The following is a 26,727-nucleotide window of genomic DNA, read 5'->3' as shown; positions in this document are numbered from 1 at the left end:
GGTGCCAGGGCCTGAAGCTGGGGAGGCCAGCATGAGGGGCCTGCCCAGGGCCATGGACCGCTCATATGGTCAGGAGGGGGTAGGGTTTGGCGAGGTGACCTGTCCAAATCCTGAACCTGGTGGTCACTCAGGAGGGGACACAGCTGGGGGAATGAGGGTTGGTGCCATTCCAGGGGCCCAGGAGGCATGCCGAGTACTCCCGGGGGAGGGGGGAGCAGCAGTGTGAGAAGTGGGAGGCCAGATGGGTCGGGGCCCCTGGGGTAGAGCCATCCCATGGCGGGGGCTGAGCAGAGAGAGCTGAGACTTGGGGGCTGCTCTGGAGAACAGGGTCAGCTTAGGGCCAGGAGGGCCACCAGGGCTTCTGCTGGGAGGGGCTCGGGGAGGGAGGCTGGTGCTGGCCTTGCTGCTGTGGCTTCCAGCCATCCAGAGCCATGGTAACCCGCCGGCGAGGCAGGCAGTGCAAGACCAGGTGTGCCAGGGGCGGTGAGCAGTAGCCCCTGCCCTCTCCAGGCTCAGTCCCCAGAGGCTGAGGACGTGCTGTCTCAGCACTAGTGCAGGGAGGTGCAAAGGCCCTGGGGCTGGAGAGAGCCGTGGTGCACTGGGCTGTGGGTATGGGGAGGTTGAAGTTAGGTTCTGCCTCCCGGAGGGGAGCAGAAGATGAGATGTCCCAGGGGCTCCCCAGGGGATGGGGTGGGGGAGAGCATGTGGCACCTTTGTCACTCTGTGCTGGCCTCACAGCCTGGGCCATCCCGCCCCCGGGGCCTCCGCAGCCTCTCCTCCGCCCGGCTCACAAACAGTGCCGGGCCCCTGGGACGGCCCCGACACAGCCACACCCCCATCTGTTCCCCGTGGGGCCCAGGCTGCTGCCTCCCTGGGGCTCCCTGGGCCTGGCTCAGGCCTGGGCAGCTGGGGAGGAGGGTTCGGGGAGGGGGGACAAGTACCGGGAGGGGTTCTCTGGCTGCCCCTTGCCCAGCTCGGAGCTGAGACTTCCTGGGGGCTATTGCTCCCTCTTCCACATTCAGAGCTTGCTGGCCCTCAACTCTGTTCCGTTCTCTCCACCCAGGTTCTCTGGCTTCGGCCAGCAGGGCCCTCCTTAGGCTGACCAGGCCACGTGACCCCCTCGCTGGGCAGAGCCTGTGAAGCCTGTGCCTCCGGGGCTGAGGGCGAGGCCAGCCGTGCCCTGGGGTCACCCTTGGCCTCCAGGGTTTGGGACCCTGGGCCGGCAGGGCACGCAGCTGTGACCCGCTGTGGCCACTTACTGTCTGGAATTCCCTCCTCTAGAAGTGTCTTGGGAGCAGCTGCTGAGGCAGAGGTTGGGGTGCAGGATGTGTGTTGGTGACCTGCACCTGTGGGGGGAGCCGGGAGGACGCAGCACTGGGCGAGAGGTGGTGTCAGCTCAGGTGGCTGCCCAGTGGGGCTGCGGCGGTCCCATGGGGAGCCCTGGAGCGAGGAGAGACTGTCAGGGTGACCTGCGTCAGGCCCCAGGCAGCCAGCGGGGGAAGTGAGCCTGGGGTGTGGCGGCTCTGCGGCCCAGGCCGACCCTGGAGGAGGGGCGGTGGGGGCTGTGTGCTGACCACTCCTGGCCGGGCGGGGAGGCCTTCCCTGAAGGAGCCCTGGTGGCGGCATCTCGCACCTCCCCAGGCCACCCTCCAGCAGCCTGCTGGGCCAGCCTGGCCCTGTCCGCCTCACTCTCAACCTCACCAACGGCTTCAAGATCAGATAATCCATAAAGAGCGTTTGTTTTGTTTGTTTTTTTAAAAGCGAATGTGTAAAGGCTGTATTTACTAAGCCAGGAAGGTGGGGCTCCGCCAGTCACTCCCCACGGCTGGCATCGGGGACCCTGGTTAGAACGGGGGAAGGGGTGAGGGGTCTCGGCCTCCATCTGGTCCACCCCAGCCCATGCGTAGATGGCACGGGATGACCCCCAGAGGGCCTGCACCCCCGTCTGGTGTCCTCGGAGGCGCTGGGTCCACCTCAGGGCCCTTGTCTTGCTGGCCACCCCCGGGTGCGGCTCCAGCCTTGGGGAAACACAGGCTCATGCAGGTTCCCAAACCCCAGCGGCCAATGGTGACCCGCGAGGCCTGGGCAGGGGCTGCTCCATCTTCAGGGTGGGTGGTGACGGGGTCTGGGACAAGGGCCAAGCTCAGGAGAGGTCAGCCCTTCCCTTCCGCTGGCCCCAGGGGGTGATGGCCCGTGTGCTTGGAGGCTCCTGCAGGGCTCAGGGTGGGCAGGCTGGGCGCGGGGTCAGGACGCAACACGTGAGCCTCCAGCCACCCGGGAAGCTGTGACAGGAAAATCGTCGGGAGGGCTGGAGATGGCCACACGCAGGACGTCTGCACTGCGGAAGGGGCAGGACGGCTGATGGCCATGGGCTCCCAAGGCTGGGGGGGCAAGGCTTGGGCCTGGGGTTCGGGTCCCGGCTGTTCCCGAGCCCCATCCCCTCCCGCCAGGATTGGGGTGGTGACGGCGCCTTCCTGACGGGTGTTCCGTGAAGACCGGACGGGAGGGGCCAGGTGCTGCTCTAACCCAGGGGCCTTTGCTGTCACGGTGCCTGCGTGGTTGCTGTGGCCGCAGGCGTTTGGGGGTGAGGTGAGGGCTCTGGAAAGTCCGAGCAGGGTGGGGCCCTCGGGGCTCCTCCACCTGCTCCCCACCAGGACCACGGCACGGGCCGCCCCTTGCCTTCCGGTCAGAAGACCTCTTCTCTGGTGGCAGTGACTGCCGGGCTCTCTAGCAGGAGCTGGGCCTCTGTAGGTGAGGCCACCATCTGCAGAAGAAATAAAACTGCTGACGAATGTTTAATGAATGCCTACGATGTGGGAGCACTTTGCTGTTTCCCAGCGTCCTTGTGGGTAAAACGGGAAGCGCCAGGACCTGGCGCATGGCAGGTGCTTGGTGAAAGTCACTATTTATAGCACTTTTCACTACTGGAAATAACCTAATTGGTTTTTTTGCTGGTTAAGTAAAATCTAGGAGGGCTGACCTTGCACCTGTTCAGTCCCCAGTGGCTAAGAAAGACTCAGCCCTGTTGTGGGCGTTCAAGAAATACAGTTGATGAAAGGGTGAATTGTGTAGTGAAAGACATTACAGGTTTCCAGCGTGAAGGCGTGAGGAGGTCAGAAAGACTCTCTCCCCAGAAAGCAAATACAAACCTGGGAACAACTGTCAGAAGCGAGCACTTCGGTGCCCTGGAGTTCCACCCGAGGTGTACGACAAATCAGCGTTTATTCCTCGAGAATACCGAACCTCAGGGTGAGGTCTAAAATTACTCGGCGAGGGAATTCCCTGGTGGTCCAGGGGTTAGGACTCCGAGCTTTCATTGCTGAGGGCCTGGGTCCAATCCCTGGTACCAAGACCCTGCAAGCCTCACGGTGCGGCCAAAAGAATTAAAAATAAAATAGAATTACCCGGGGCAAAGCGTCAGGAGAAGCTCGGCTGGCCTGAGAAGCAGCACACAGCCAGCAAACGCTGACTCTGGGGTGGCAGATGCTGTAATGACTGACAAAGGCCTTAAAGGGGCTGCTGTAAAAATGCACCAGCACACAAGCGTGAGCTCGTGTCAAATGACGGGGAATGAGCTTTGGCAAACACATTCATGATCAAAACCATGCAAACGAGGAACAGAAGAGGACGTCTTCAATCTTGTAAGGAGCATTGCTTACACCCGCGAACTCCCAGCAAGTACGGCCAACAGACACCGTGCTTGATGGAGAAAGACAGGGTCCTCCCACCAGGACTGGGTAGGGAGCAAAGATGTCCACTCCTGCGATGAATATTCAGCGTCTACTGGAAGTCATGGCCCGTACAATGAGGCAAGAAAAAGAAACAAAAGGCATACTGATTACAAGTGAGAACTAAAACTGTCCCTCTTCACAGACAACGTGGTGGTCTGTCATCCAGGAATCTATAAAAAGCCTAACAGAGTGAATGAGATTAGCAAGATACAAAGTCAGTGGGCAAACATCGTAGTCCTGCCCGCTAGGGATTTTACAAGCAGAAATTTCTGTAAATACCATTTATAAGAGTGACACTCTGACATGAAACACTTAGCTATAAACCTAATAAAACACGTATAGGATTTGTAGGCCAAAAATTAAAGCTAATGAAAGAAATCAAAGAAGGCCCAATAAATGAAGACCCAACACAGTAAAGACATCGGTTCCCTCCACACTGACATATAGGTTTAGTGCGATTCCAATAAAAATCTCAGCAAAAGTTTTAAAAGCTGTAGATCCTAAAATTAACACGGAAACACGAGTGATCTGAGAACTAAAACCTTTTTGAAAGATAAGAATCTAGAGAAATTGCAATGCCCGAATCCTTTTATTGAGGTAAAATTCCCATAAACTAAAACTAACCATTTTAAAGTGGGCAATTTAGTGGCAACCATTGAATACATTGACAATGCTGTGTAACCATCACCTCTATCTAGTTCCAAAGCATTTCATCCCCAGCCCCAAATGAAACCCTGTATCCATTAAGCGACGCCCCTCCCTCAGCCCCATTAATCTACTTTCTGTCTCTATGATTTTGCCTGTTCTGGACGTTTCATATAAATGGAATCACACAGCATGTGGTCTGGTCTGTTGTGTGTGTCTTCTTTCACTCAGCGTACTGTTTTCAAAGTGCATCCGTGTTGGGCTTCCCTGGTGGCGCAGTGGTTGGGAGTCCGCCTGCCGATGCAGGGGACGCGGGTTTGTGCCCCGGTCTGGGAAGATCCCACGTGCCGCGGAGCGGCTGGGCCCGTGAGCCATGGCCGCTGAGCCTGCGCGTCCGGAGCCTGTGTCCCACAACGGGAGGGATCGCAACAGTGAGGGGCCCGCGTACCGCAAAAAAAAAAAAAAAAGTTCATCCATATTGTAGCACACATCAGTACTTTCTTTTTTTATTTTATTTTATTTTATTTTTTTTTAGTACTTTCTTTTTTTTTCCAATTTTTTTTTTATTGCAGTAAAATACACATAACAGTTTAACCATTTTTGTTTTCCTTGGGCCGTGCTGCCGGCTTGCAGGACCTTAGTTGCCCGACCAGGGATTGAACCTGGGCCTCGGCTGTGAAAGCAGAGTCCTAACCACTGGACTGCAGGGAGTTCCCATCTTAAGCATTCTGAAGGGTGCGGTTCGGTGGTAATAAATACATTCATAGTGTTGTGCAGCCATCAGCGCCAGCCGTCTCTAAAGCTTGCTCATCTTGTAGAATTGAAGCTCTGCCCCCACTAAGCGAGCCCTCCCCATTTCCCCTCCTCCCAGAAGCATCCTTTGACCTTCTCTTCGTATGATTTTGACTAAGTGTCTCGTGTAGGTGGGATCACACAGTATTTGTCTTTCTGTGACTGGCTACCTGGTACGTACTGTCCTCGAGCTTTACCCGTGGTGTAGCTTGTTTCAGAATTGCTTTCCTTTTCCAGGCTGAACGATATTCCACTGCATGCATAGGCCACACTTTGCTTATGCATTCACCTGCTTACGGACACTTGGATCCACTTCCACATTTTAACTATTTTGAATAATTCTGCTGTGAATATGGGTGTACAAATATCTCTTTGAGACCCTGCTTTCAGTTCTCCAGGGTATATACGCAGAAGTAGAGCTGCGGGATCACGTGGTGATTCTATTTTGAATATTTCTGGGAACTACCATAGTGTTTTGCATAGTGGCTGTACCATTTTACCTTCTTACCAACAGTGCACAGGTGTTCATATTTCTCTACATTCTCTCAATGTGGTATCTCATGGTAGTTTTGATTTGAATTTCCCTAATGATCAGTGATGTTGAGCTGCATTTCATGTGCTTCTTGGCCACTCGTATATCTTCTTTGGAGAAATGTCTGTTCAAGTATTCTTCTCATTTTTGAATTAGGCTGTTTGTTTTCTTGTTGAATTTTAGGAGTTTTTTTTTTTTTTTTTGCGGTACGTGGGCCTCTCACTGCTGTGGCCTCTCCCGTTGCAGAGCACAGGCTCCGGACGCGCAGGCTCAGCGGCCATGGCTCACGGGCCCAGCCGCTCCGCGGCATGTGGGATCTTCCCGGACCGGGGCACGAACCCGCGTCCCCTGCATCGGCAGGCGGACTCTCAACCACTGCGCCACCAGGGAAGCCCGAATTTTAGGAGTTTTATATATTCTGGATATCAATTCCTCATCAGATATCTGCTTTGCAACTATTTTCCTCCGTTCTGTGGGCTGCGTTTTTACTGTTTATAGTTTCTTTTGAGGTGCAAATTTAAAATTTTTTTCATGAAGTCCAATTTGTCTATTTTTTTTCCTTCTGTTACCTGTGCTCTTGGTGTTATATTCAAGAAATAATCACCAAATGCAGTGTCATGAAGGTTTTTTCCTGTTTTCTTCTAAGAGTTTTATAGTTTTAGGTCTTACCTTTAGGTCCTCCATCCATTTTGAGTTAATTTTTGTATATAGTGTAGGTAAGGGTCCATCTTCATTCTTTCGCAGGTGGGTAGCCAGTTTTCCAGCACCGTTGGTTGAAAAGCCTCTTCTTTCCCTGTAGTCTTGGCACTCTAGTCAAACATCATTTGACCATGTATAGGAGGACTTAGTTCTGGTGCAGTAATTTGAAGCTTCTCTCTTTGTTTTCTTCGCCTATGAAGCTAAAGGACATTTTGTGGATTTTTTTCAAAGAACCACCTGTTGGCTCCACTGATTTTCTCTACTGCTTTTATTCTATATCACACTGAGCTCTTCTCTAATCTTACTACTTCCTTCCTTCTTCCAGCTTTGGGTTTAGTTTGTCCTTCTTCTAGTTCCTTAGGGTGTAAAGTTAGGTTGAGGATGTGAGATCTTTCTTGTTTATTTTTTTTAAACTTTAAAAATTTATTTATTTATATTTTAAAATTGTTGGCTGTGTTGTGTCTTCATTGTTGCGCACGGGCTTTTCTCTAGTTGTGTCGAGTGGGGGCTACTCTTCGTGGTGGTGCGCGGGCTTCTCTTGTTGCGGAGCACGGGCTCTAGGGACACGGGCTTCAGTAGTTGTGGCTCGTGGGCTCTAGAGCTCAGGCTCAGTAGTTGTGGCACATGGGCTTAGCTGCTCCGCGGCATGTGGGATCTTCCCGGACCAGGGCTCAAACCCGTGTCCCCTGCATTAGCAGGCGGATTCTTAACCACTGCGCCACAAGGGAAGTCTGAGATCTTTCTTGTTTTTTAATGTAAGTGTGTATAGCTATAAATTTTACCCTTAGCATTATTATTTTCTATGTCTCATAAGTTTTGATATGTTGTATATTCATTATCAGTCATCTCTAAGCATTTTCTAATTTTCTTTGTGATTTCTTCTTTGATCCATTGGTTGTTTGAGTGTGTTGTTTAATTTCTACATAGTTGTGAATTTTACTTCTGTTACTGATTTCTAACTTTATCCCATGGTGGTTGAAGAAGACACTTTGTATGATATCTATCTTAAAAAATCTACTGAGATTTAATTTGTGGGCTTAACACATGGTCTATTGTAGAAATTGTCCCATGTGCACTTGAGAAGAATGTGTGTTCTGTTGTCGGGTGGGGTGTTCTGCACATGTCTGTTCCATCTAGTTGGTTTAGCACATTATTTCAGTCCCCTGTTTCCTTATCTTCTCTCTGGTTGCTCTGTCCTTTATTGAGAGGGGAGTGTTGAAGTCTCCATTAGTGTAGAACTCTCTATTTCTTCCTTCAGTTCAGACAGTTTTGCTTCATATATTTTGATGGTCTGTTTCTAGGTACGTAATGACTAATGACGTTGAGCAGTTTTTCAGGTGCCTATTGACAATCTGTGTATCTTCTCTGGATAAATGTTTATTCATATCCTTTGGTCATTTAAAAATTGGGTTATTTGTCTTTTTATTATGGAGTTGTAAGTGTTCCTTATATATTCTGAACACTAGACCCTTACTCATTATGATTTGAAAATGTTTTCTCCCATTCTGTAGGTTGTGTTTTCACTTTCTTGATAGTATCCTTTGTTGCATGAAAGTTTGAAATTTTGATGAAGTTCAATTTACCTATTTCTTCTTTTTTGCTTGTGTTTTTGGTGTCATATCTAAAAATCTATTGCCAGATCCAAGGTCACGAAGATTTACACCTATGTTTTCTTCTAACCGTTTTATAGATTTATTGGGCCTTTGGTCCATTTCGTGTTAATTTTTGTATGTGGTGTGAGGTAGGGATCCAACTTCATTCTTTTGCAAATGGATGTAGAATTATCACAGCACCATTTGTTAAAGAGATTATTCTTTTCACACACTTCCTGATTTTAGCAATTGCTATAAAACTGCAATAATTGATTCAGTGTGGTCTTGGTGTGGAGATAGACACAAAAATCAGTGTAACAGAACAGAGTCCAGAAATAGCTCCACACATAGGTCCAATGGTACTTTGAAAAAGGTGCAAAAGCAATTCAATGGAGAAAGTATAATCTCTAGACAAATGATGCTGGAAGAACTGGACATCCATATGCAAGAAAAATGAATCTTGACCTAAATCTCACACCTTATAGGAAAATTAACTCAAGATGGATATTGTATGTAAGTGTGAAACGTAAAACTATAACACTTTTAGAAGAAAAGAGGGGAGAAAATCTTTGTGATCTGGGGTTTGCCAATGTCAATGGATCATTCCACACAAGAAAAAATTGGGTGCATTGGACTTCATCAAAATGAAAAACTTTTGTGCTACGAATGACTGTTAAGTGAATAAAAAGGCAAGCCGCAGACAGGGAGAAAATATTTGCAAGTCAAATATCTGGTGAAGGCCTTGTATTCAGAATACAGAAAGAGCTCTCAAAACTCCACACTAAGAAAATAAACAACCCACTGAAAGATCGGGCTAAGGCTCTGAACAGACATTTTTCCGAAGAAGATATACATATGGCTGATAAGCACATGAAAAGATGCTCAACATCATTAGTCTTTCGGGAACTGCAGGTCAAAACTGCAATGAGACACCACTTCAGACCCATAGAATAACTGTAATCAAAAAGACAGACCCATAACAAATGTTGGTGAGGATGTGGAGATGCTGGAACGCTCCTACATTGCTGTTGGGAATGTAAAATGGTGCAGCTGCTGTGGAAAACAGTTTAAATATAGTCACCATATGACCCAACAATTCTATTCCTAGATATCTACTCAGGATAAGTGAAAACATATATCCACACAGAGAGCTTAGACAGGAATGTTCATGGCAGCGTCATTCCTAGTATGTAAAAACTGGGAACGACCCAGATGCCCATCAACTGACGAATGACGACCAAACATGGTGTAACTAAGGAATGAGGTACTATTGACACATGCTACAGTGTGGATGAGCCTGAAAACACTCTAAGTGAAAGTGTCCGGTCCTGTAGGATTCCATTTATATGAAATGCCCAGAACAGGCAAGCCCACAGAGACAGGAAGTAGATTCGTGGTTGCCAGGGGCTTGCTTCGGGGTAGGGGAGTGACTACCTAATAGCGCGGGGTTTCTCTCTGGGGTGGTAAAAATGTTCAGAAGTTAGATTATGATGGTGGTTGCACAACTCTGAATGCACTAGAAGCCACTGCATTACGCTTTCTATATATGTACTTTACGGTATGTAAGTGACATCTCAATACAGCTGTTTGTTTTTAAAAGGATAAAAGACCTGAACGGAACTTCACTAAAGAGAATGCAGCATTCAGCACAGGGAAAGTTCTTCAACGTCATCAGTTATAAGAGAAATGGAATTAAAACCAGGATGGGATAGCCTCGCACGCCCATTAGAAGAGCTAAAACAAAATCTCCAACAAGAGACTGACGAGAACAAGTGCTGTTGAGGGCGTGGAGCAACTGGAACTCTCACAGGCTGCTGTGGTATGCGAAATGGTACCAGTACCCTGGAGACCAGTGTGGCCGCTTCTTAGAAAGTGAGTCACATGCCTGACAAATGATCAAGCGATCCCACTGCTGGGCATTTGTCCAAGAGAAATTCAAACTTATGTTCGCAAAAACCTGTACACAAATGCCTATGGTGGCTTTATTCATAACTGCCAAGACTGGAAACAACCCAAACATCACCTAGTGGGTGAAGGATAAGCAAATTGCGGTCCATCCACACACGGAATACCGTTCATTGTTAAAAAGGAACGAACCACTGAAACACGTAATCACCTGGGTGACTCTCAAAGCATTATGCTGAATGAGAGAAGCCGGACCTGGGACCTCCCTGGTGGCGCAGTGGTTAAGAATCCGCCTGCCGCAAGAGGGAGGAGATATGGGGACATATGTCTATGTACAGCTGATTCACTTTGTTATACAGCAGCAACTAACACACCATTGTAAGGCAATTACACTCCAATAAAGATGTTAAAAAAAAAAAAAAGAATCTGCCTGCCAGTGCAGCGGACATGGGTTCGAGCCCTGGTCCAAGAAGATCCCACATGCCATGGAGCAACCAAGCCCGTGCGCCGCAACTACTGAGCCTTCGCTCTAGAGCCTGTGAGCCACAACTGCTGAGCCCATGTGCCACAACTACTGAAGCCTGCGTGCCTAGAGCCCGTGCTCTGCAACAAAGAGAAGCCACTGCGATGAGAAGCCTGTGCACCACAACGAAGAGTAGCCCCCGCTTGCTGCAACTAGAGAAAGCCCGTGCGCAGCAACAAAGACCCAACGCGGCCAAAAATAAATAAATAAATAAATGGGGAAAAAAAAACACTTTAAAAAAAGAAAAGCCGGACCCAAAAGATAACACACTGTAGGCTTCCATTTACATGACATTCTCAAGAAGACAAAGCTATGGTGATGGGGAAGAGATCCGTGACTCTGAGTAGGAGGAAGAGGTGAGTATAAAGGGTGAGCACAGGGGAGATTTTTAGGGTCTTGGGGGATTCTGTGTCCCAACTGATGTGGCTACAGGAGTCTGTACCTGTGCTAACATTCACAGAACTGTACATCTTTCAAAAAGTCAATTTTCTGTATAACTCAAAAATAAAAATATATAAATAACTTAAAAACACAACCATCACAGTAAAATTGATTCAGTTAAGAATTCTCCATGAGTGCTAAGTTGAGAGGGATTTTAACGAGGAAAAGGATACTTATCGAATCCAAAGTGCATCCTCATTAAGTATTTAATCATTACAAAGGGAAAAAGAGTAACTTCACAGTAGGGAAAGCTGGTGGACACCACCTCCATCAGTTGGTCGAGGATAACGCCACCACTCATGGGTAAGCTGACGTCAGGCACCTGCCTGTCTGACATGCATTGCTCCTGTGGAATTCCTGCCGGAAAAATAAAGTGTGAATCTATTCATGCAGAAACATGAGAAAACCCCCCAGCAGAGGGACATCCTGCAAAACAGCTTGTCTCCTCTCTTTAAAAACGTCTGTGTCATGAAAGACACAAATGGCTGAGGATCTGTTTCAGGTTAAGGAAACTAAGAGCCTTGACCACCAAAACCAACGTGTGATCCTGGATTGGGAAAAATACAGCTATGAAAGATATCACTGGGACAAGTGACACAAGTAGAAGCTGGACTGCAGACTGAGGGATCGTATCAACTGGAAACGTACACTGAAGTATTAAGGGGTCGAGGCAATGATTTATGCAACCTTTTCTCAAATGTTTCAGAGACAATAATATAAGCGGACAGAGAGAGAGACAGAGAACAATACAGCAGACAGGGCAGGTATGAAGAATTAGTGATGTGGACGCAGGGCATAAGGCAGCGTTCTTGGTCCCCTTCTTGCAACTCTTCTGTAAGTTTGAAATTGTTTCAGAAAAGAAGTTGACATGTGTGGACTCAACTCCTGCTTCCAACCGCAGAGAAGTGGCGGGAAGGCCAGCCCGTGTCCAGAAATGACTGTGAAACTGGACGAAGTCCGGCAGCAGCTGCTCCAGTCAGTGGACACTGGACCCTCAGGGCCGTGAGCTCTCAAGCGCCCACCCTCCTGGCTCCCCGGGGACAGTCTGACCACAGCCCTGAAGCAGGGCTCCAAGCAGAGCACGGTGGTCCCCGCAAGCTCGGAGGCCGAAGCTGGGGTTTTCAGTAGTTCAAAACTGGACGTGGAATACTACACAGCAGTGAAAAAAACCAAACACCTCCCAAATGCAGCAGCAAGGGCGCATGTCACAAACATGACAGCAGGTGAGAGAAGCCAGAAAAAAGCACACAAAGTGCACATTCCATTCACGCAAAGCGACGTATAGCGGGAGGGGCCAAGGCAGCGGTTGGCTTTGAGGGCATGAGGCAGCGCTCTATTTCTTGATCTGGTGGTCAAGCACGTTTGTAATTTGTGCACGTTTCTCTAAGTCGTTCAAGGGCAGGCTGGAGCCCTGTCTCCTTTGGTGCCCGGTCCTTTCCCCGCCCAAAGCCTCCTGCATCAGTTCATCCCAAGAGCCCCTGAGGCCACCGGCTCCTGAGGCAGGTTATTCCCAACTGCCCAGCTGAGGGGAGCTCTGTTCAAAGAGCAGAAAAGCCAGGCTGCAGAGCTGCTAAGGCTCTTCCTGTTCCCCAGGGAAATTTCTGAACCTGGGGGTGGGGAGGCTGGCTTAGCACTGAGGCCGCTCCCTCCCCCACTCCAGGGGCCCAGGGGAACCGAGCAAGGTGCAGGAGAAGCTAGGTGATGCAGCAAATGCCCACCTGCTCCCTTCTTTCTCCTGCGCCCAGAGAAGGCTGGCCGTGGAGGGGGTTGGTGAGCCTGCAGCCCTCCCCTGGTTCTCCCCCGTGTCCCCAGCCCCACTGCAGGGCTGCCCCTTCTTGGCGCGAGAGGCTGGTCCCTCCCCATCTCTGGTTGGCCTCCCAGCCTGCAATGGGCCAAATGGGGGGCCTGGCCACTCCCTCTTCCTGGCGCCAGGCTGGAGCCCCTGACCCTGCAGGGCCCAGCCCGCCAGACCCCCTCTCTGCTCGCCGGAAGCAGGGGGAGCTGGGCTAGCGCAGGCAGGGCTGCCGCTGCCCTCTAAGCGTGGGTGCCTGCCCCCCGCCCCGGGTGCCTGGGGAGTGAGGGCCTGTGGGGAGGAGCCTGCGAGCCGCAGCTCCTTCACCATGGTGACGGCTCCCTGCTGCGTGGCAGGTACCGGTGGCCCGACGGCTCCAGTGGCCCCAGCATGGGTGGGCATGGGTGGGGGCAGGGCAGGCCAGCTGCCGTCCTCTCTGAGGGGCTGTATCCCCCTCTCTAGGCTTCCCTGGCTGGTCAGGTCAGCCTCAGCCTCGCAAACCCTCCCAGACACACTGGGTTTGGCAGGAGGTGTGTTTGGGGGCCTGGACTGCCCAGTCAGTGGCCCCGGCTTACTTTCACATGGCCCAGAACCCGAGCACAGGGCTGGCAGGCTGGTGGGGCCTTGGCTGGCCTTGGGGGCTTGCTGGTGTGCACGTGGCCCGGCCCCGCTCCCTTCTCTGATTAGGGGCCGTGACCTTGCTCTTCTGAGGGGATCTGGTAGCCAAGAGCACCTCTTCACCATGGAGACCACTTAACTTGTGGCCTCAAGGGCATCTCAGTCCCCTGGGTGCCCAGCCTGGAGAGCCAGGGGCAGGGGAATGTGTCCCTGAGGCCGTCCAGGGGCCTGCTGCCCAGGTAGGCTGGGAGACAGGTGCGACTGACCCCACATGTAAGGATGCACACCAATGCCCCAGGGACAGAGGGCAGCCTGTGGCCCGAGGCCAGGGGTCGATGTCATTCTGAGACACCCGCAGCCCTCCCTCCCCCCCGCCCCCCCTCAGGCCGCTGTCTGGGCCCCTGTGACCATCACCCGGGTTGCTGGCCCCTACCTGCTGGGGCCGTGGCCCCCCAGGAAGGCACACGCACAGGTGGAAAGCTCTGCATTTGCAGGTTATTATTAACCCGGCAGTGACATCACCCGCAGCCAATGGGAGGCGGGTTTATTTCCAGGGCTGACAGCTTGATAACGGTTAATTTTAGCTGGATCTTCTTTCCCCAGGCTCGTGAAAATCCCTGCCCGCCAAAGAGGGGGCTGTCTGTGTCGCCCCGCCCCAAACAGCTCGTGTCTGGGCCTGGGAGCTACAGGAGGGGCTGAGAAGGCGGGGCCTGTACTCCTCCCTCTGCCCGCTGCCCAGAAAGTGCCCTGGGAGCCCATACCAGCCTCATTAGCAGGAGCCCTTTCTTCGCTCGTCCCCCCCACCCATACCCTTGGCTGCTACGGGGGCCGCTGTGACCAGTGGCTCAGGTGTGGGAAAAGGGCTACAGGGGCGGAGCCTGACCTGGGAGAGGGGAAGAGCACAGCTGGGACCTGGGCGGGCTTGTCCAGAAGTACCGCTGCCCCAGCTCAGGCCTTCCAAGCCTTCCGCGAGCTCTGCCCTCCTTGCTGTGTGACCTTGGGCACTGTGCTTTGCTTCTCTGTGCCCAGCTGCCTCTCGGTCCATGGGTCCTCAGGCTGCCTGGGAGCCCCACCACGCAAGGCTTGGTGACTGTGGCTGTTCAGTGCATCACATAGTGTTTAGTATTGCTTAGTATTCCATAGTTATTCAGTACCAGTCAGTGATTAGTAGTTATTTAGTACTGTTCAGTGGTTATTAAGTACGAATCAGTAGTTAGTAGTAGTCATTAAACACTATTCAGTAGTTAGCAGCTGTTCACCAGTTAGCTGGACCACGCGGTGGTTAGCAGCTGTTCACCAGTTAGCTGGGCCACGCGGTGGTTAGCAGCTGTTCACCAGTTAGCTGGGCCACGCGGTGGTTAGCAGCTGTTCACCAGTTAGCTGGGCCACGCGGTGGTTAGCAGCTGTTCACCAGTTAGCTGGACCACGCGGCCGTGCAGCCCTGCGCTGCTGGTCGGGGTTAGGTAGCACCATACCTCCCTCCGTGTCTCCACTGTGTGAGCCCAGCGTCTCCAGACACCATGTTGCTCGGGCTCCCAGGGCCCTGCAGGTGGTCCGGCTGAGGACGGATGGGCAAGTCCTGGGGACACGGAGGCCTCTTGGGGGCACCACTGGAGACCCCTGCCTCAGGTCAGCGAGCAGGTCCTTGCGGGGGGACGCTGGTTTCCACTAGCAGCGGCCATTGCTCTGGGGAGCACGGCCTCCCAGCCCCTGGTGCAGGCAGCCCAGTGCGGTTTGGTTCCTGCCAGGCGACAGCAGCGGGTGAGCCCAGAGCAGAGAGGCGAGCCTCAGGCCTGTGCTTCAGGCCTCTGAGGCTTCCGGCAGCTGGAGATCCCTGGGGGAAGTTGGGGTGGCGTCCACAGGGACCCGGGCCTCCTGCCCCCTCGGTCCGTCCCATGCCAGCCTCCGTCAGTCACGGCATCTCCCAGATCCTGCCTAACCTTCGGCAGAAGGGGGCGCATTAGACAGGCCAGCTGGGCAGGGCGGGGGGGCCGTGCTTTCCGCACAGGCGTTTATTTTTAACTCCTGGCTCCCGTTTGATGGCATCAGCAGACGAGGAGGTGCCGGGTCACTTGCCAGCCCCTCTCGCCCGGTCTGCGGGCGGACACAGCGCCCGGTCTGTGGGCGGACACAGTGCCCGGTCTGTGGGTGGACACAGTGCCCGGTCTGCGGGCGGATACAGCGCCCGGTCTGTGGGCGGACACACTCCCCTCCCGGAGAGACCCTCCCCATGGGGCAGGGAGACCTGCTTGGCGCCCAACCACTGCCCCGGCCCATCTTTACTTCCTTACCTGCTGGGGGGGTCCCACCTCTGGGGGCTCCCCGTGGGCACTGCCCCATCAGGAGGTGCTGATCCCTGGGCCTCTGCTCCCCCCACACACATTTTTTGAGACCCTGCCCCAACTTCTCCAAGACCCTGACCCTAACCTGAGTGTCCTCGGGCTCTGAGGCAGATGGAGACACGGCCATGGGGAGATGCGGTAATGGGTGAGCTGACAAGGTTGGAGGTCCCGGAAGAGGCCATGACCCTGGTCTTCACTAACCCATCCCCCCCCACCCCGAAACCCATTTTGGTCATTGCCCTGGTCTGCCCAGGATCCTCAGGGACATTGCACTTCCTACAGATCGAGGGGAGGCCTCAGGGCCACAGTCTGGGACTCTCTCTGGGAGCTGATTTCTTTCCTTGGCAAACTCTGCGTCCCTGGGAACCCGGCCTGTGTGTGCAGACCAGGGCAGCCCTCAAAGATTTCAGTGGGCTCTGGGGGCGGACTTCAAGTGTTCCCTGTACCAAAAGGGGCCCAGGGTGGAAAACAGTTCTTCCCAGGGCTTGGAGGGAGGGTGAGCTGACTGGATCTGCGGATGCAGCCTCAGGCCACTTGGCCGAGCTGAGGGGACCCTGGAGGCCACAGTTTCCGTGCCACACCACGGGGCCGGGGTGCAGAGCCTGGCTCTGGGGGCCTGCTGGGGCAAACCTGTGTGGCAGGCACATGGGGGGCAGGGGACTTGGAAAGAAGCAGATTCTGGGGTCCCACCAGGGGGCCTGCACCCCCTGCGTCACCCCGGAGAGATGCCTCAGAACACAGCACCACGTAAATCAGGTGCCGGCAGGACAGCCGCCCAGACGCCGACCTCAGCCACCCCCCAGGCCTGCCCTGCTCCTCCCCTGCCCCCACCGGCCCCATCCTCGCGGACTGGCCCTTCCCTGGGACCTCCTTTTGGATCCAAATGTCTTTTTGTGCTCGGCGCTGCGCTGCTCTCCCCTCGCGTGCCCGAGCCTGGCGTTTCAGCCTTGCGGTATCTGCCCTCTGCCGTTAGCTGTTTCTCTCCAGGCCTCTCTCCATCTCTGTGCCTCCCTCCTTTCGGCTCCCTCTCCGCATCCGGCTCTCGCCGCCCCCGCCTGTTTGGCTCTCCCCGCCCGCGCTCCCTCCGGGTGCGTCTCGTCTCCGCCTTTGTAGCTCCCTCCCTCGCCACATGCTCCTCTCGCGTCCCTGTCGCGCTCGCGTGCGCCCGCGGGCCCGCTGTCCCTGCATCCCTGCATCCCTCGCATCCCCGCCCCCGGCCCCGCCCGCGCCGGTGCCGCATTGCCGTACTGCAGGGGTGCAGTGCACTGCGCCTGCTCCGTCAATAGGTGGACCCCCCTCCTGGAGAGATAAAACCGCCGGCGCCGGCGCCGCCAGTCCCTCTGGCTGAGACCTCGGCTCCGGGTAAGGACGCTGGGCCTCCGGGTCCCCACCCCCGCCCCCAGCTTTCCGCAGAGGGTCCCTTCCCCGGGGACCAGTCCCAGGGGCAGAGACTGGTCGGCCCGGCGCCTGGCGAGGCTGCGCTGCTCCCCGAGGAGATCGGCTGCCCGCCCGGGGACTCCGGACCCAGCACCGGGGTCAGTCCCCCGGGCGGCCCTGGGTGGGGTGGGGGCACCGCGGTAGCGCTTGTTTACGGGGCTGCCGCGGCGGGGCCGAGTCTCCTGGGCGGTGGCGATCAACCTGCAGCCGTGACCTTGGGATCGCCGTGGGGGGGGCCCTGTGGGGTTCGGGAAGGGTCGTCAGCGCTGGGGGCTGGTGAGGGTGGGCGCTGGGGGTGCCCCCCCCGACGTAGAGGGGGAGGGGAGGCTGTGAGACCTGTGGGGTCCTTGCCACCCCGCCTCCGCCCGGGCAGGCGGTGTCCGCACCCAGGGGTCCGCACCCTGGGGTGCGCCGCTTTCTCCCGCTTTCCCTTCCCCAGCCACCTGCCCCCCCCCCCCCCACGGGCTGCCTAGGTTTCTCCATTGACCTCCAGGATGAGGCAGGGGCTGTGACCCTGTGACCAGAGGGAAGGGGGAGGGCATGGCCCTCTGCCCCCACCAGGCTGAGGGCATCTCTGTCTGGCATCTGCTGAGCATGGCTGCTGGGGCCAGATTCTCCCTGCTCTGGACACAGCAGGGACCCCCACCTCCCTGCCCTACTGCCTGCCCACGTCCAGACCCCAGGGAGGGCCCGAGCTGGACACAGCAGGGACCCCCACCTCCCTGCCCTACTGTCTGCCCCCGTCCAGACCCCGGGGAGGGCCCGAGCTGGACACAGCAGGGACCCCCACCTCCCTGCCCTAGTGCCTGCCCCCGTCCAGACCCCTGGGAGGGCCCGAGCTGGACACAGCAGGGACCCCCACCTCCCTGCCCTACTGCCTGCCCCCGTCCAGACCCCGGGGGGGGGGCCCGAGCTATTCTGGGTCCCTGATCTGGGCACCGCATCGCCCTGCTTGAGCTCTGGGCCAGGTGTCTCCCCGGTGCCAGCCTTCCGGGCAGGGATGAGGGGAAGATGGTGCCGTCCCTGCTCGAGGAGGGGAGTGGGAAGCACTGACCGTCTCTCCACCGTGGCAGCTCTGCGGGGCGGGGGGTGGGGGCTGGGATCGGGTGGGCGCGGTGTCCCAGCCCAAGGCCGGGGCCAGGGCACTGGAGAGCGGGGCAGGGTGACTCATCACCGGCTCCTGACTGGTCACGGGGCTCGCCAGGCTGGTGTTCCTCGGTGTCTCCGGATGGGGTTAGCCTCTCAGGGTGGGGGGGCTCTGTAGGCACAGCACTCAGACGTGTGCGGCTACTGGACTGTTTGGGCTTTTGCCCCCGGGCTCTGCTCAGCTAAACACGGAGACCTGGCTCCGGCCTTGGGGGCCCGGACTGTGCTCAGGGTGTGCTCCCAACCTGTGCAGGGCAGGGCTTTGCTGGGCTTCTCTCTGAGGCCCCCCATCACCTTTGCTCCCCACCTCGACCCACAGAGTCACTGCTCAGCGTGCCCCTCGCCCTGAGCCAGAACACCCCAGGTCGCGCCAGCCCCTCCCCACACCCCGGGCAGGATGGGCAAAGAGAAGACCCACATCAACATCGTGGTCATCGGCCACGTGGACTCAGGCAAGTCCACCACGACCGGCCACCTCATCTACAAATGCGGGGGCATCGACAAGAGGACCATCGAGAAGTTTGAAAAGGAGGCGGCCGAGGTGAGCCCTGAGGGGGGCTCCCACCTTCGCCTCCACGTGAGGTTGGGTTCTCACAGGGCAGCCGGGCTGATGCTTCCCTGACCCCGGGGCACATAGCTCAGATGAACTCCTCTGGGGCAAGAGGGGCGTGAGCCCCAAGGACCCCACGTGGGAGATGTGTGTGTCGCAGCATCCGGATGGGAAAGGCATGGGGGCAGCTGGGGGAACCTCTCTCTGAGGAGGTGCCTGGTCGGGGGGAGGTGGGATGACCTGCCGGACCAGACCCCGGCGGCGGAGGGGCTGGAGGTGCATTTCTCCCAGGATAGGTCACTGTCTCTGAGCCCCCAGGGTTGGGTTCCCGTGTCCCCGGGGCTGAGGTCTGGGGCTGGAGGTGGCGCTGTCCTCGCTTGTCCCGGGGCTGGGCCAGGACTCAGAGCGGCTATTAATAGCTGATTGATGGGCACCCAGCCCATCAGCTCCATTTTCTCCTGCCGGCCCGGGGCAGGCTGCCTGTCCAGGGTAGCACCCTTTTTTTGGGGGAGTCTTTGTCACCTGGCGAGGAGGAGAGGGGCCCTGATGGCTGACCCCCCATTTCTCGAAGCTGATCCTCTCAAGCGTCCGAGACCCACGGGTGGGAAGTGTCCATGGAGTGGGGTCTGCTCTCTGTGCCTCACACCTCCACCCCTGAGCTCTGGGGGAAGCTCCTGTTGGGGAGCTGTAAGGGGTCTCACCTGGATGGCCGGTGCCAGGGCTCAGGAGGGGCAGCTGCTGGCCTGGGCTGCGGGGATGCTCCTGGGCCCCAAAGCTGTGTCTCTTCTTCCCTGCGGGGCTGGTGTTGAGGGGCACTGAGGGCGTTCGCAGGGCGTCTGGTTCGGGTCTAGCTGGACCCTGGCTGGGCAGCCTCCCTGGAGGGCAGAGCCCTGTCCGTGCATGGCCCTGGCAGGGAGCTTTGACCAGCTGGGCAGTGACCACAGCTGCCACCCTGACTGCAGCCCTGACCCTGGGCATGGGAGTCTCACTGGGCACTTGGCACAGGTGTTGGGAGAGGGCGGCCCGGCCTCGCTTTCCCTGGTCAGGTGGGGCGGGGAGTGGAGGAGGAGGCTCAGAGCCACTGGGGAGCTTCAGCGGCTGCGGAAAGAACTGGAAGGCCAGGCCCTTCCTTACCACCTCATCTGATTTCTTTCTTTCTTTTTCCCTAAAAAAAAAAAAAAAAAAAAAAAAAAACACAGAGGGGCTTTTTGGTTGGACAGCCTGAAGCCTAGCGGGGTCATCAGCTGACACAGGGATCTGGGGGGTGTGGTGGGGGGGACCCTGGCTTCAGATAAAGGGAAGCCCTCAGCCAGGGGAGGGCTTGAAACCAGGGCGGCTCTCAGGCTGCTCCCAGGCCCTTGCGCCCCCTGCTGGTGGAGCCCGTTTAGGCGGCAGGAGGCCGGCCGGGGCAGGGCATGGATGAGGTCCTGGTGTCCCCGGTTCCGGAGGTGGGTCCAGAGCCCCAGGGTTCCAGCAGTAGCGAGGGGTCTCTCTGCTGTGACATGCTGCTCCCGCGCCCCAGGGGGACCCGAGTCCCGGTCCCGTCCTGAACCACGTCCCCACCCCTCCAGATGGGGAAGGGCTCCTTCAAGTACGCCTGGGTGCTGGACAAGCTGAAAGCCGAGCGGGAGCGCGGCATCACCATCGACATCTCCCTCTGGAAATTCGAGACCACCAAGTACTACATCACCATCATCGACGCCCCGGGCCACCGCGACTTCATCAAGAACATGATCACAGGCACATCCCAGGTGGGCGGGGCCTCGGGGGCCTGGGGGACGGGAGGTGGGGCGGGGGCACCGTTCAGGAGAGCCTGGGGCGCCCTGGAATCGGTGAGCGGTAGCTGGGTCTCCTCTGCTTCCTCGCCAGGGCATGAGACCCCTCACCTTTGTCACCACGCGCCCCCCCCAAAGAACTAAGTGTCCTGGCATCTCAGCCTGGCAAGGGTGCCTGTAAGGACAGCCAGCCACTGTCAGGGCCGCCTTCACAGGAGACACAGAGGCCAGAATGGGGACATGGAAATGTGGGCAGAAATGCCCCCGGACAGTCCGACATTGCCAGGGCATTCACACAGACAGACAGACAGACACTGCCCCTAAGGTTGGGACCCCCAGGTCCCATGCCCAGGCGATGGCCCAGGCCCCTGTCTGCTGCCCAGAGGGGCCTGGGCTTGGGTGCTGGGCGAGGTCTGGGCTCACCTTACCCGACCTGCCGGGCAGGCGGACTGCGCCGTGTTGATCGTAGCGGCGGGAGTGGGCGAGTTTGAGGCGGGCATCTCCAAGAACGGGCAGACCCGGGAGCACGCACTGCTGGCCTACACGCTGGGCGTGAAGCAGCTTATCGTGGGGGTCAACAAGATGGACTCCACGGAGCCCGCCTACAGCGAGAAGCGCTACGACGAGATCGTCAAGGAGGTCAGCGCCTATATCAAGAAGATCGGCTACAACCCAGCCACCGTGCCCTTCGTGCCCATCTCGGGCTGGCACGGCGACAACATGCTGGAACCCTCGCCCAACGTGAGTGCCCAGCAGCGGTGGGGCTGCTCAGACCTCCCCCTGAGGGCCCTGGGTCAGGGCGGGCACAGACAGCCAGCAGGAGGAAGTGCGGTACCAGCCTCCTGTGGGTGTCCGCGCTGCTGGAAGCCCCAGACTCCTTGGGGGCCGGACGCTCTGCCCTCAGCTCAGCCTCCCTGTGAGGCTGGCAGAAGCCACTGCAGCCCCTTCTCTGGCCAGGGACACGCCCCCCTCGCCCCCCAGGCTGACACTGCGGGGGCAGCGGCTGCCGGGGCCCAGGCCCACTTGCCCCGTCTCTGTCTCCAGAGATCTGCGTGGCAGGGTTGCATCTCCCCCAGGGGCCAAGGCCACGGGGCCTCCCAGGCCCCTCCCCGAGGTCCAGGGCAGGCCGGGACAGCAAAGGGCCGAGGGCTGGCTCTCTGGGGCCAGCTGGGAAGCTGGCGGCTCTGGCAGCCCATGTCCTGGGGACTCTGACTCGGCAGGAGGTGATGAGTGGGACCTGGTTGTTTTGAATTTGTGGAGCCCGAGACCAAGTGCCTCACCCGGTCAAGCCAGAGGCCACCCCTGGCCCAGCAGGGGTCACTAGTCCTGGCCAGGCTGCAGCTGCCCACACTGAGGGAGGTGGGCATGGGGGGTATCTCAGGAGAGCCAGGGGAAACTCAGCCCTGCACCTGTGGTTGGGGGCCGCCCCTTCTGGCCGGGCTGCCGGCTTGTATGCCGTGGATCGAGCTCCCCTCGTGGGGTCTCACGTAGGGAGGGGTGAGCCAACCGTGGGCCCGGAGGCCACGGCTGTGGGGTGGGTGGCACGGGGGCACGTGGGCTCTAGGACGGTGCTTTCTTCCTCCTGCACAGATGCCGTGGTTCAAGGGCTGGAAAGTGGAGCGGAAGGAAGGGAACGCCAGTGGCGTGTCCCTGCTGGAGGCCCTGGACACCATCCTGCCCCCCACACGCCCCACAGACAAGCCCCTGCGCCTGCCGCTGCAGGATGTGTACAAGATCGGCGGTGAGTGAGGGCTCCGTGGCCACCGCCCGCTGCAGCACCTACCCTGCAGCCTGGCCAGCTCTGCCCTCAGACCCCCTCCTGAGAATGGGCCCCTGACCAGGAGCATCCGGGCCGGGTTATTTCAGCCCCTTCCCCCATGCTGCACACTTTCCGGGGGGCCACCCATCCACCCATCTCCATCCATGCATCTATCTGTCCATCTATCCACCCCCACCCCCGACCCATCTATTATCCATTTCTTCATCAGTCCATTTATCCACCCACCTCCCCCCGCCCGTCCATCAGTCTGTCCCGAGTTAGCCAGGGTCTTCCTCCCTCCAGATAAGTGCCCAGCCCTATACCAGGAGCTGGTGGCACAGGGAGAGTCGCATATTACTCTCCACTTGGAGATTCCTGTCTTGTGGGAGACACGATCCACTCCAGGAGTGAGAAAAGCTGGTCATGAAATGATATAGAACCATAAACAAGTGTGAGGCCCACGAGGGGGCAGCGATGGGGGACTCCCAGCCAGGAGGCTGTGGCAGAGATGCAGGGACTGTGTGTAGGATGGGGGTGTCACTCACCCAGCACAGAGAATAGCCACCAGCCTCAGCCTCCGCAATGCCACACGAGCCTCTGTCACAGCCAGGGAGACCGGCTGGAGTCCCCACCGCCCCCGTCCCCCACTCTGGGGAGCATCAGACCCCCACTGGGCAGCCACACAGTATCAGCAGATCCTGAGAAGTGCAGGGGCACCCACGCCCCTTTGGGAGTGACCCTCAGGACAGCAGCGCCAGCGCCAGGCAGGCCACCTTGGGGGGGCTGGGCCTCAATCCGCTCAGGGCTTCTGCCTCACAGGGTGGGACCCCTCCTTGCCCATTCTCCCTGTGCTCTGGGAACTCTCTTCCTCAGTCCCTTCTTCCGCTGGCGGGGCGCGGAAGCCTCCACTTCTGTCTGAATGTCTCAGCGTCCGCCTTGCCCGGGGTCTCCCTGTCCCCTCCCTCCCGCCACGTGGCCACCCCCCACCGGCCAGGGAGGACAGGGCACCCCTGACGCCAGCCTGCCCTCACGGCCCCCTTCCTCTCGGCCCAGGCATTGGCACTGTGCCCGTGGGCCGAGTGGAGACGGGCATCCTCCGGCCGGGCATGGTGGTGACCTTTGCGCCTGTGAACATCACCACGGAGGTGAAGTCAGTGGAGATGCACCACGAGGCGCTGAGCGAGGCCCTGCCCGGGGACAACGTAGGCTTTAACGTGAAGAACGTGTCGGTCAAGGACATCCGCAGGGGCAATGTGTGCGGGGACAGCAAGTCCGACCCACCCCAGGAGGCCGCCCAGTTCACGTCCCAGGTGGGCAGCCCGGTGGCCGGCAGGGCCCCCCCCCCAGTACCAGGGCTGTCCTCAGGTGAGGGGGCTGCCTGGCGCTGGGGAGGACTGAGACCCCCGCTTCGCAGAGTGGGCCACTGAGGCCGGGAAGGGCTGAAGCCGGCCGAGGGCGCAGGTGGGAAGAGCAGGCGGGGTGCACCCCAGCCTCGGTGCTCCTGGCCTCACTGAGGTCCCCCTTTGGTCCTGAAAACGCTTTTATCAGTTTATTGCCTGGGACGGGCCTGTGATACTTAATTCTCCACATTTGCACTGTGTCCTCTTCGGTCACCTCTTTATGTGACTAGGACTTTTTAAATTGGCTTTACTGAGATACAATTGAAATATGATAATCTAAGTCCTGTCTTGTCATCCCCCGTCCTTGCTCTGGCCGCTGGCCCTTTCACACCGTGCCCTCGTCGTTGTTTATCTCTTGTGGCTTTTTAGATGCTTGAAGAGGACCTCGGGGTCCAGGTCCGGGGGCCTGGGTCCCCCCTAGACTGACCTTCCTCCATGGTCGGCACTCTGGGCCCCAGGGACCTGGGGGTGGGCGGAGCCTCCTCCAGCTCTGTGCCCTCCCCCTGTGCCCACCTGCGTGTGCCTGATGGCCTCATGCACCTCTGTCCACAGGTCATCATTCTGAACCACCCTGGGCAGATCAGCGCTGGCTACTCGCCGGTCATTGACTGCCACACAGCCCACATCGCCTGCAAGTTTGCTGAGCTGAAGGAGAAGATTGACCGGCGCTCTGGAAAGAAGTTGGAGGACAACCCCAAGTCCCTGAAGTCCGGCGATGCGGCCATCGTGGAGATGGTCCCGGGGAAGCCCATGTGTGTGGAGAGCTTCTCCCAGTACCCACCTCTCGGTGAGCTGGGGGGTGAGGGAGGGGCAGCCCCGCGGTGGTGGCCAATCCAGGCCAAGGGCAGAGGACCACTGTGGGGGTGGGGTGGACAGAAGGTCCTGCACTTTTGCGCTGCAGCTTAGAGCTTAGCAGGTGGCCCCCGGCCTTGGTCTTTGTCTCATGGAGCACAGGTGGCCCCACTGGGTGGGCCTGGGATGGTATCCTGCTCTGCAGACTCACCTAAGGCCCACAGCTGGTCTGGTGGCAGAGTTAGGACTGGCCGCCTGCCTCCAGCTGGCCGGCCGCACAGATACCCCAAGGACGACCCACAGACCTATATCAGAGAGCTGCCTTATGCAAGGCTGCTGGCCATCTTCAAGATAGCTGAAAGGGTGTGCTGTACTCCGCGCCAGCCTGCCCTAAGTACTGTCCACATACCATTTAATTCCCACAACGATGGCTTGGCGGAGTCCTATGTGTGTTATTCCTGCCACCTAAGGAGACAGGAGCCTCGTACTCCACTGCCCCGCCCCCCCCCCCCAAACAGGCGCAGAGAGCTCGGTGCCCAGCGCTAGGGTCCCGCCCCAGGGCCTGGGGCTGGGGAGGATGCTGGGGGCGCGAGTGCGCCTGCGCGCTGTATCCCGGCCCGCGCCTCACGCCCCCTCCCCGCAGGCCGCTTCGCCGTGCGCGACATGCGGCAGACGGTGGCCGTGGGCGTCATCAAGAATGTGGAGAAGAAGAGTGGCGGCGCCGGAAAGGTCACCAAATCGGCGCAGAAGGCGCAGAAGGCGGGCAAGTGAAGCGCGGGCGCCCGCGGCGCGACCCTCCCCGGCGGCGCCGCGCCCCGCCCCCGCCCCTACCCCCGGCCCCGCACCCGGCGCGGTCCCGGCGCCCCGCCCCCTCGCCAGGCGCATGTCTGCACCTCCGCTTGTAAGAGGCTCTCCGTCAGCGACTGGATGCTCGCCATCAAGGTCCAGTGGAAGTTCTTTAAGAGGAAAAGCGCCCCCGCCGCCGCCCCGGCTTCCGCGTCCAGCCTTTGCCACGCTCAGTGCCCGTTTTACCAATAAACTGAGCGACCCCGGAGCCGTGTGCGCCTGCTGTTGGGGGGTGGGCGGCTCGCCCTGCGGGAGGGCGCTCGTTAGGACCCCTCCTGGCCCCCCACCAAGTTGCCAGCCCCGTCCCACCTGGCGTCCCGCCCAGCACCCACCACCCCTGTGGGCGACCTGGCCAGGTGTCCACCTGTGCTACCCAGGGGGACGGTGGGGCACTGGATCCAGAGTCCAGCTGGTGAGGGGGCTTTGGCGTTCCCCCAGTGGGGGCACCCAGGACAAAGAATGAGTCACTTTGGATCCGCAGAAGCGGGGTTGAACGTGTTGGGGGTCTCTCTGAGAATGGGATGAACTGAGGGCTCCTCCCGCACGAGTGACTGTCACACACACATTGTTGTTCACCCGGGTTTTCAAGCTCCCACGCTCTTGGAAGCCCACTCTTAACGCCCCCAACTCCCAGCCCTAGGCTGGTCACTTGTGGCTGGACTCAGCGCCACTGCCGTCCTGCTCCTCAGTGGGGCCCCCGGCACAGCCAGGAACCCCAGCCCCTAGAACCCCAGAACAAGCCCTGACCTTGGTCAGCAAGCACAGTAGAGGGGGGAGGGAGGGCTTGCTGCCCAGCTCTCCCTGCTGCCAGAAAGCAGCGCCTAGCCCGAGCCGGGTGTTGGTGCTGCAGATGGAGCTCAGGGCGGGGCTGAGCGGATCCCTGACTGCGGGCGCAGTGCAGACTTGCCCGCCTGCAGCGGGAACTGGGCTGTGGGGCGTCCCCTCCAGGGTGAGCAGCAGGCCAACCACAGGGTCCCCTAGTGTATGAGTCCCCTGGGGCTACAGCAACAAATGGGCCTCAAGCTGGAAGCTTAAAACGACAGAAATGGACCCTCCCGCAGTCCAGTACCCCTGGGACAAGATCCAGCGTGGGCAGGGCCTGCTCCCTCCAGAGGCTGTGGGGGAGGGTCCGGTCCGTGCCTCTTGCAGCTCCTGGTGGCTGCCGGAGTCCCTTGGCTTGTGGTCACAGGCCCCCAGTCTCTGCCTCCATGGTCACATGGTCTCCTCTCCTCTGGGTCAAATCTCCCCTGCCAACCGCTTATAAGGGAGTCACTGAAGACCCCCCTGGATAATCCAGGGTCATCTCCACTCAAGATCCTTGATTTAGTCACCTCTGCAAAACACTGTCTTGACACTTGTCACATCACAGGTTCCAGGGCCTGAGGCCTGAACTCTCTGGGAGCATATCCA

The 26,727-nt window shown here is 57.8% G+C and overlaps 1 protein-coding gene and 1 long non-coding RNA gene across 3 annotated transcripts; one reads left to right on the top strand and one right to left on the bottom strand.

The window, feature by feature from the left end:
• Positions 1-1,736: 1,736 nt before the first annotated feature.
• On the bottom strand, positions 1,737-16,791 carry LOC137208188 (uncharacterized). Its single transcript, XR_010935523.1, has 4 exons — positions 14,746-16,791; positions 10,108-11,217; positions 3,660-3,780; positions 1,737-2,764 (listed from the first exon to the last, which is right to left on the bottom strand). It is a non-coding gene; the product is annotated as an uncharacterized lncRNA (long non-coding RNA).
• A 25-nt stretch (positions 16,792-16,816) lies between these two features.
• Positions 16,817-25,525, top strand: EEF1A2 (eukaryotic translation elongation factor 1 alpha 2). 2 transcript variants are annotated; one of them, XM_067708724.1, is made up of 8 exons: positions 16,817-16,974; positions 18,515-18,736; positions 20,317-20,496; positions 20,965-21,261; positions 22,111-22,261; positions 23,333-23,589; positions 24,232-24,466; positions 25,115-25,525. In XM_067708724.1, exons 2-8 carry the CDS (start codon positions 18,593-18,595, stop codon positions 25,240-25,242), a joined length of 1,392 nt encoding a protein of 463 aa, XP_067564825.1. In that variant the 5' UTR covers positions 16,817-16,974; positions 18,515-18,592; the 3' UTR covers positions 25,243-25,525. The 2 variants fall into 2 exon arrangements, with proteins under 2 accessions (XP_067564825.1, XP_067564826.1); XM_067708725.1 differs by lacking the exon at positions 16,817-16,974 and adding an exon at positions 16,999-17,147.
• Positions 25,526-26,727: the final 1,202 nt, after the last annotated feature.

Source organism: Pseudorca crassidens, chromosome 15 (genome assembly GCF_039906515.1).
Source record: "Pseudorca crassidens isolate mPseCra1 chromosome 15, mPseCra1.hap1, whole genome shotgun sequence".
Classification (NCBI taxonomy): Eukaryota; Metazoa; Chordata; class Mammalia; order Artiodactyla; family Delphinidae; genus Pseudorca; species Pseudorca crassidens.
This window is presented reverse-complemented; position numbering and strand designations above follow the sequence as displayed.